The sequence below is a fragment of the Solenopsis invicta genome, chromosome 5 (assembly GCF_016802725.1).
Source record: "Solenopsis invicta isolate M01_SB chromosome 5, UNIL_Sinv_3.0, whole genome shotgun sequence".
Lineage (NCBI taxonomy): Eukaryota > Metazoa > Arthropoda > Insecta > Hymenoptera > Formicidae > Solenopsis > Solenopsis invicta.
The window spans coordinates 22,787,573-22,796,295 of NC_052668.1; the positions used below are offsets into that span (position 1 = coordinate 22,787,573).

The 8,723-nt window shown below is 46.9% G+C and overlaps 2 protein-coding genes across 2 annotated transcripts; one reads left to right on the forward strand and one right to left on the reverse strand.

Annotated features, from left to right (window-relative positions):
• Positions 1–22: 22 nt before the first annotated feature.
• LOC105195187 (RING finger protein 11) lies at positions 23–3,179 on the forward strand. The gene is made up of 2 exons (XM_011160479.3): positions 23–825; positions 1,187–3,179. The coding sequence occupies exons 1-2, from the start codon at positions 697–699 to the stop codon at positions 1,568–1,570; spliced, it is 513 nt and encodes a 170-aa protein (XP_011158781.1). The 5' UTR covers positions 23–696; the 3' UTR covers positions 1,571–3,179.
• A 64-nt stretch (positions 3,180–3,243) lies between these two features.
• LOC105195186 (protein lines) lies at positions 3,244–8,463 on the reverse strand. The gene is made up of 2 exons (XM_011160478.3): positions 7,458–8,463; positions 3,244–6,915 (listed from the first exon to the last, which is right to left on the reverse strand). The coding sequence occupies exon 2, from the start codon at positions 6,838–6,840 to the stop codon at positions 4,996–4,998; it is 1,845 nt and encodes a 614-aa protein (XP_011158780.1). The 5' UTR covers positions 6,841–6,915; positions 7,458–8,463; the 3' UTR covers positions 3,244–4,995.
• Between the last annotated feature and the right edge of the window lie 260 nt (positions 8,464–8,723).

Sequence of the window (8,723 nt, forward strand, 5' to 3'; positions counted from 1 at the left end):
TCTATCAGATAGCGTTCAGTCGTTCGAGAGACGGAAGCAGCGTCGCAACGGAAGGATTGGGAAAAGATGAGAGAGGGGGAGAGAGACTGTTGAGGAGTCTCTCTATTTGCGCGCAGAGCCGAGATAAAATCGAGAGAATCGTCGAAAACGGGCGAGAAGCGTTCGAAATCGACGAACTTCCGTTCTTGGCTCTGCCATTGTGCGCGGACGAGTGACCTGCCGTGCTTCGCGCTGTTCGCGCATCATGGCGACGCTCAGCTGGTAGTGACTCGGCTGCTGCTGCTGTTGCTGGCGAGGGGCAGTGAGGGGTATGTGACGGCTGCGTTTGGACGGCTACTGCGACGGCATCGTTGTACGTTGTACCTCGATCGCGTTGGCCGTGAAAGCGTCGCCCGTCGACGGTGTGGATGTTGTCGCGCCGCGGAGAACGGCGGTCCAGGTGAAATGGCAAGGAGCACGGCCGTCGAGCGTGCGTCGAACGTCGTCGCTGTCGCGCTGTCGTCGTCGTCGCGTCCGCACGGGAGTCTGTAATCGCTCGCGCGAAACGGGGAAGCGAGGTCCGGGGAAGCGAGGTCGCAATCGGAGTAGACGCGCGAATGCGACGCGCGAGCGACTTGCAAAGCTGACAGCTCGCCGCCAGTGAAAGAGAGAGCAAGAGAGAGAGAGAAAGAAAGAGAGAGAGAGAGAGAGAGAACCATGGGCAACTGCCTGAAGCGCTCCGCTGGCAACCAACAGGACAATACCACCCTCCTGAGTAACAATCCCGAGCCCGTCTCCACGAGCGGATCCTCGCAGGAGGGTCTCGGACCGCCGATCCCCTACAATGTAATTCACGTAAATCACCATCGTTCGCCGTCTTTTTGGCCGAAACATTTTCAGACATTTTATTAACCTGTCCGCGATCTCCTTTCTTTGTCTGTCATTTCTTGTACACTTGGATACACGTAGATCTGAGATTTTTAATGTAGACTTGATGTAGCTTGAGAAAGATCAGATTTCTTATACTGTACTTGACATTGTTCCGATTAACGATATTGATTTTATTCTGATGTGACGTTTGACAAAATGAGGAAGATTTTGGAGTTGACATACATAATTTTTATACTTTTGCGAGTTTAAGGATCCACAATTGATGTGGGAAGCGAGGCAATTGAGTGCTAACTAAGTTTTTCTAAATGTTCCACAGCAAACGGCTTATTATCCGTCGATCGCCACGAGGGAACGTCATTTGCAGTCCACCAATTTGAACATTGGCCGTGGAATCGGAGTCAATCTAATCCAGAGCAGCGGCTCCGCTGGTTTGAGCGAGGAGGAGCAGCAAGTGAGGATCGCGAAGCGTATAGGACTGATACAGCACTTGCCAATGCGAGAGTACGATGGTGCGAAGAAGGGCGAATGTGTGATATGCATGATGGAACTGCTGGTAGGCGAGGAAGTACGCTATCTGCCCTGTATGCACACCTACCATGCAATCTGCATCGACGACTGGTTGCTGCGCTCATTGACCTGTCCGTCGTGTATGGAGCCGGTGGACGCGGCGCTAATTAGTTCATATCATCCAACTACTTAATAACGGATTGACGGGAATATCATTGGTTTAGCCGAACGGCGAATCGGAATTAAATTACCAGGCTAAACGTAAAGCGCAATTGAAAAGAGAGCGAGAGAAAAAGAGAGTCGCTACTTTTGCTATAGAGCGTATAAAAGCTTCTGGATAGTAGAGAGATCGCATGTTAAATGGTCTGATTGTATTTCGCCGTTATATATGATATATATACGTGCGCGCGCGTACTGTTTAATATAATAATCTAATCACATACGAAAAACACCCTCCCCGTTAAATCCACAAGTATTTTTTTTTTAGATTGTTTTCTTTGAGAAGGAAAACCAGGAGACTTGATTTTAATTAAATCCTATACACATCACGGCCCCAAAATCCTTTACGTAGTGAGTTTTAATTGCTTGTACATTGATTTCTCTTTAGAGAAGGAAAATGAGAAGACGGCTCGATGTAAGAGTGCAATAAAGCGTTGGATAAGCCTCATGTGCACCGATAGGTATATATAATCGAAACAATAAGTATATATATGCGTAGTAACGAGATATTAAGTGCGACACGTGCAGAAATTATGTCCTTTGTATTTCTTGTGCGGCTTTGTGTAATCCATCTTCGCATACGTTCTTTACGCGCGAATGTTTGACGAATCGATGCAAATTGCGTTTCCTTCTTTGCTCTTGCATAATCGTTTTAATCACCTTGAGTCCGAACATAACGTATCTATTTTCGAGTACAGTAAATTAATCGATAATTTTAAGCTTAAAAAGTAGGATTTGTGTTTCTCGGATGCAGATTACACGCGTACGTGAATACTGCGGACCAGCGGTTTTCCCTTTGTCCAAGATCGTCGGAATTGCGCGGATAACAGTCCGCTATATTTTCGTGGCGAAAGAAAGACTGTCTATGAAGTCGTACAGTTTTAATTTTTCTTGATCACTCGCGCATGTGTCGTTACGTAAACCGCTTGTACCGCTTCTGGCGCGGCGCGATATTGAACATTTTTCATTTAGATAATGTGTACAGAGAGAGAATGCTTCATTGTATGCTATACGGACGATAGCGGTTTATTATGCCGATAGTGCGGGAATGTGTATAGCAACGAATGAAAAGAGCAAACAGAACGGTAAACACAAAGATGAGGAGAGAGATAGAGAGAGAGATAAAATGCGATGATCCACACTGTTGAACACTACACGCTAATTAATGGGCTACGTAACTTAGATTCTGTTGTTAATTTAGTGAAGCTTGTTGAACTAACTCTTGCTGCGATTACAGTAAAGCAATGGACATTTACCGTTCCGCTTTAAGTAAACCTTTACAGAGGGATATGTACAATCTCGCGTAGTTTCGTACATCGGTGTATAATATGCGATAGTTTTACCGACTTGGAACAAAACAACATTTCGAATCGAAGACAGAAAGAAAGAGAGAAGAAAAGAATACAGTTTAATAAATTAAACGTTTAATTTATATAAAAAGAGGGGGAAAACTTAACAATACGGTACCGCTAAGTTCTTGTTTTAAATGGGAAAATGATGCTGTGAAATAGTGATTTATTGACGAAGTACAGAGGTATATAAATAATGATTTAATACGCAAATATAAATATTTAGTAAGAAAATTTTTGTGTTTCTGGAAATCGTCCATCTCGACACAAAATTCCTCGATCACGCTCCGATCGAACATTTAAATAATTAGAGCTATATTTGCAAATTCTAAATAGAGAGTAGCGTAATTTTATAAAAAAAAAGATAAGCCAAGGAAGGCTAACGTTACGAACCTTAATTCTATATTGATCTTTCTAAGGTAAAAGGAGGAGAGAAAAAGAAGATATCCGGACGGTTTGTCCCGGTGAGCTAAGCGCGTTACGTCGCTCTAATCAATGTATCGAACGCTATTTGCGCGATTAATCGCGGGGCATCACTGACAATCTGCCGGGCTACATTTTAATCGTAAGTCTCGATAATGGCAATTGTATTTGACTTGCGTTTGGGATAGATGATAATAAATATTTGATTGAAAAAAAAAAAGAAAAAAACATTTTCCAGCTACAGTCAAATCTGATTTACCCGTAAGAGTATGGAATTTTTACGTCGCGAGACCGACGATTTTAGTAAGCTCAATCACAGGGGGAAATTGAATTAAACGACACCACAATTAGAAAAGTAAAAACGTGAAGAATTTTAGTGTATTACATTACTTACAAAAGGAAATTCTTACGTTGAATACGCAGCGCGCGTGTATAGCGCTGTAAATGTCATTATTTACAGTTACGGTTTCATCGGAAAAAAACTCGAAACAACTGCAGATAACCGGTGTTTTTTTTTTCAGTCACTTAGAATTTTAAAGTCGCAAAGAGATTAAATTTTTCGTCCGTAAAAGAGTACGAATAATACGAAAAAATATTATAAAGAAGTATTCATATTAGTAAAAAATTATATTTTGCACATTGTATTTCTCGGCTTGACTCCCCTAAATCAGAAATAATCTGATGCTACAAAAAAATATCTTTTTTACGTAAGTTGTACAAGACCTGACGACAATATAACTTTCTACATGTTACATCTTCCCTATTTACTGCTTGCATTATAATTTATGCGAGACTAATCCAAAAGATTTTTCTCTTTTAATTTCTTCCAGAATTATTGGAAGAGTATGTAACTTCGTCCGGCAAAATTCTCAATATTATTAAGTCGGCTCTGATGCTTATGAGTTATGTACAGATTTCTCAGGTATTTTTTTTTTATCAAAATACAATAAAGTTATACATTTGCAGGGTACGTATTCTGTACACGCTTTTTGTTCTTTTACGATAGTTGTTGATATCATTGCGTAATTTTTTTGTAAAATATCTGCACAACACCGACAACTATCGTTAAGAACAAAAAGCGTGTATAGAATAAATACCCAGGTGTGACTGGAAATTGTACAAATAGCTCTCGAAGTATACATATAAATATTACACTAGTGGTATACATCAATATGTATGCTTTCAATGGTGCTTTGGCGGAAACGTAATTCGTTAGCACCACACGAATGCAGTTTAGTTTTGAGACAATCAATGCGAATTTCGCTTTTTTTTTGTACTACTCAGACTCAATCGCAGTTGTATAACTCTCAAAACCTCGCCGACTCGTGAACGGAGATTCTTCCGTCTCGCAATTCCAGCTATATTGAAAAATTTCGCTAAAGACTAATAAATAAGAAACGCGCTCGTCTTCCTGAGTTTCTCAAGCTTTAAAGACGAGATCGCGACGAGTCAGTCCGGCCGTTTTGCGTTTATAAGACGGTATACGGCGATCTGTACACTACACACGATATTTTACAGATGGCAAAATCCTAGCTAAGTTCGGAGAGTACAATTCCGTTCATACAATTTATACACACGCTCGATCGATTTGGCGACTATTCGAATCTCTCCGAACATCCCCTTTATCTTACACGTGGGTGCTACAGCTGTCCACGTTACCCTCGTACAAGGACTCGCATTTTTCGAGTAGACGATGAACCGGAGCAATGTTGTACGGGAATAAGTTCTTAGACACCAGTCGATCGATGGTCAGCCGTAATGTTATCAGTACCCGCATCGTGTCGTCCAGTTCGCCGCCGCAGCACCTCATGAACTCGAACCAATTACGCCTAATGTACTTGAGAAATCGTAAGAGATACAGCAGGAAGCAGGTCTCGTTGCTGATCAACAGATCCAGTAGAAGTTCCGTGTCGTACGACACACCGCGAATGAATTGCACAAAGGTCAACGTAGGGCTAAGCATTTGGCCCAGATCGTTCTGTGGCGGACCGCGATAGAACAAGCCCACAGCGACGTCCAAGCAGCAGACCATACCCTCGATCAGAAAGTCATCTTGATCGTGAAACATTTGCACAACCCACTGCGACAGCGGCATCTCCGGATGGAAGGGCATCAGCGTTTTTACGCATTGATCCAGTTGACGCAGTACTTCGCGGATACTCCTCTCGATCACCGCCATGTCCGCATCGAGATCCTCGGCCTCGGAGCCGAGGGACGAGTCGCTAGAATCGCTGCGCGTTTGCCGCACCGTCACGGCGACGCTCTTCAGCACTAGTAGTACCATTTTCTGCAGCAAAGGACGATCGCCTTCGCCGTCACCGCCGCCAAACCTGCCGGAACCGTGGCGGTACGGCAACGCGTCAAGCAGACGCCAGTCCTTGATAGCGCGTACGATGAGGGTTGCCAGGGAGCATGGTTCCTCCGGTAAGTTATCCTGTAGCGCCAGTGTACTGCCGTAACACAGCACCTCGTTGAGGAGGCCGAGCAAATGTCGCCAGATAACGCCTGGCACGTTGGCGTTCAGTAATAGCACGAGATCGTTCAGTTCCGAGTAGAAAGGCTTGGTTTCAACGACGGAAAGATTGGCTTTGACCGAGATGATGGTCTCCCATAAGTGCAGGAACGTTATGACGACAGACGTATGCTGCGGCGTGTACTGCGTGAGAATGTCATTGAACTTGGACACGAGAATGGTCCACTTGGACTCGAGCGCCTTTACACACAGCTCCTTGACTGGCGTGCTGTCAAAGTCGTCGATGAAGAACGTGTTGCAACCGGACGGCGGCGCTGTCGCGTCCCCGTCCTCCGGGTGTATACTGCAGTCTTTATGCTCGATCACTCTCTTGACTACATCCAGGGTGAACAGCATCCGACTGGGCGAGCTCGTGTTAACTAGGGACTGTGTGAGCCTCTCCAACCAGGCGGCATCCATGTTCTGCCGCGCGACGATGAAGAACGACGCGAGCACGCGACTCGCCGCATACGACACGAACTTGTCGTTCGTGTAGGACAGGTCGATGATCTGATCGACGATGCCGTGCTCGTTCCGCGCCACCGCCTCGCAGACCTCCATCACCCGCTTGCATAAGACATTCTTCAAGTACTGCTTGATGGCCAGGTCGAACAGCAGCTGCAGAGCGGTTAAACACTCCAGGATCTGATCTGTATCCCATTCGGACAGTACGGCATACCGAATAGTACCGTCGGCCTCCCTCACCGTGAGGTTGGTAAATGGCTTGCGTAGACTGCTCTCCGGCATATGGCACAGACACCGCGCGAGCAGGCTCTTCTGCAGCTCCTCGAGGTCGGCGAGCCCATTCTTGGCGCCTGAGCTTTTCTCGATACGCTGCTTCTTCTTAACCGGCTCCTCCATTACGTTGACAGGAGGACAATAGCGACAGGGCGCAGATGCACCATTAATTCTCGTCAAGTTAGCTCTCTCATGTGGGTAACGCCGCAGAGAAAGGAGCATCCGAGTATCGATGAGTCAATCGCATTCTGCATCAGCCCATCGTAATCAGCGGCTAGACAGGCCCATTGGGAACACCTGTTGCGAAAGAAACCACACAAACACATGAGATTGATATTCTGAATGAGAGGAAGATGACAGAGACTTGAGACTCGTCATCCTTACCTATACTGAAAAAAAGTTTGGTGAAACAATCAAATGTTTGATTAATATAACCAAATATTCAGTATTTAGTAAAAACATTAATAGCATTCAAACTAAATATTTGGTTATGTTTACTAAACATTTGATTGAATTATTTCATTTAATTGAAATTATTTCACCAAGCTTGGTAACTAACGTCAAGAAATAATTATTATTACCGAATTCCTCTTTCACAGTTTACGATATACCGAGCGACCGTATACACGCTTTCGCACTTAAATTCCTCGGAATTAACCTTTTTGTACTTTTCCCAATGCAATTATCCCATTTTATCATTGCTGCGCGAGCTCAGAAATCGTGCGTACGCTTTTGTACGAACGCCAAGGCCCCTTGGATACCGGAGTAACACGGCAGAAGCGCGGTAGACGATGACTCGTGTGTAACACCAGAAGCCAGTAGGCAACAGGCAAACTTACACCATTAAATTCCCAGCGCGCTATCCTCGCCCTCGAGGGACGAAGGGACCGTCTCCTGGTTGCGGGGCGACGTCGCGAGTGCAGCTGGGTGTCCCTCGGCGACGCGCTCGACGACGTAATCCGGAGTTTCCGAGCTCGAGAGGGTCGGCGTGACGCTCGTTCCAGGACAGAGGGGGCCCTGCAATGGCAGCTCGCGCGCGCTGCGAGACGAAATGCCAGGCACCGGGTCAGCGACGCCGACGTCCCGCCGTCGGGGGCGAAATGTCGTACCTCCTGGCACCCCGGACGAGAAGATTTCGATGGTCGATCGGGAAATCCGCGGCGTCGCGTCGCTTCGCGTCTTCCCCGACCCAGTCTCGCGTTTCGTCGTTCCTGTCGCGTCGCGCTGTAGACACGAGAGAGAGACGCGGTTCTCCGTTGGTCACGGCCGTCACGAATGTCGCGCGGATAACGCGATCAAACGTTCCTTTTGTCAGCGGATCGCCGACGGGATCCCTCACGACTAGGAAGTGACACCCACGGGAAGCACACACAGCGCTCGCACACGGCAGCAGCAGCCACACTCGGGCTCTGTTGCCACGTATACGAGGTGCTACCGACGGCGACGGCGGCGACGAAAAATGACACGGGGACTCGCACGATCGGCGTACGGCGACGGTCGGTGGGCGCACGGCGGTCGACGGCAAGGGCGCGTACCGTGTCCGGTGTCGAGCAGCGAGACGTCGTCGTGCCCGCGGCCGCGTCGCACGCACGTATTCCGGTCCGTTGGCGTGCCTCTACGGCCGGGCATCGTGCGGAGCCGCGTAACACGGTAGCTGTCCGTCGCGCATTCCATAACGTACTGAGGGGGCGGTACGCGGTGCTCCCGCGCGGCCAATCGCGCGCGGTCGCACACGCCGTCGTGAATGATGATCCGCGCCCACGAAATACGCCGTTTATCGCTGATAAAAGTCGTCCGGAACGAAATGTCGTGCGATAAATAACCGCGCGATCATCGGCAACTCAGCATCGATCGGAGCGCCCCCGCCGACCGCACGTCGCCAGCGCCGTGGCGGGCGATTCGAATCCGCTAAATTTGCCTTCGCGTACGGTCGTATTCGTCTTTTCGGAGAAACCTAAAAAACATGAAAAGTTTCACATAATTGCGTGAAAGTCTAATGACACGCTCTAATGGGCGCTCAATGATTCGTCGATGAGTTTACGCAAAATCAAAAATTAAAGAATAAAAGATCTTTTTGAAATTACTCGATTAGATTTCCGTTGAAT

Excerpts from the sequence above, each read along its gene's own strand:
- LOC105195187 (XM_011160479.3), top strand. The coding sequence starts at position 697 with ATGGGCAACTGCCTGAAGCGCTCCGCTGGCAACCAACAGGACAATACC. Across the intron at positions 826-1,186 it reads GACCGCCGATCCCCTACAAT|CAAACGGCTTATTATCCGTC; the intron begins GTAATTCACGTA and ends AATGTTCCACAG.
- LOC105195186 (XM_011160478.3), bottom strand. The coding sequence starts at position 6,840 with ATGCTCCTTTCTCTGCGGCGTTACCCACATGAGAGAGCTAACTTGACG.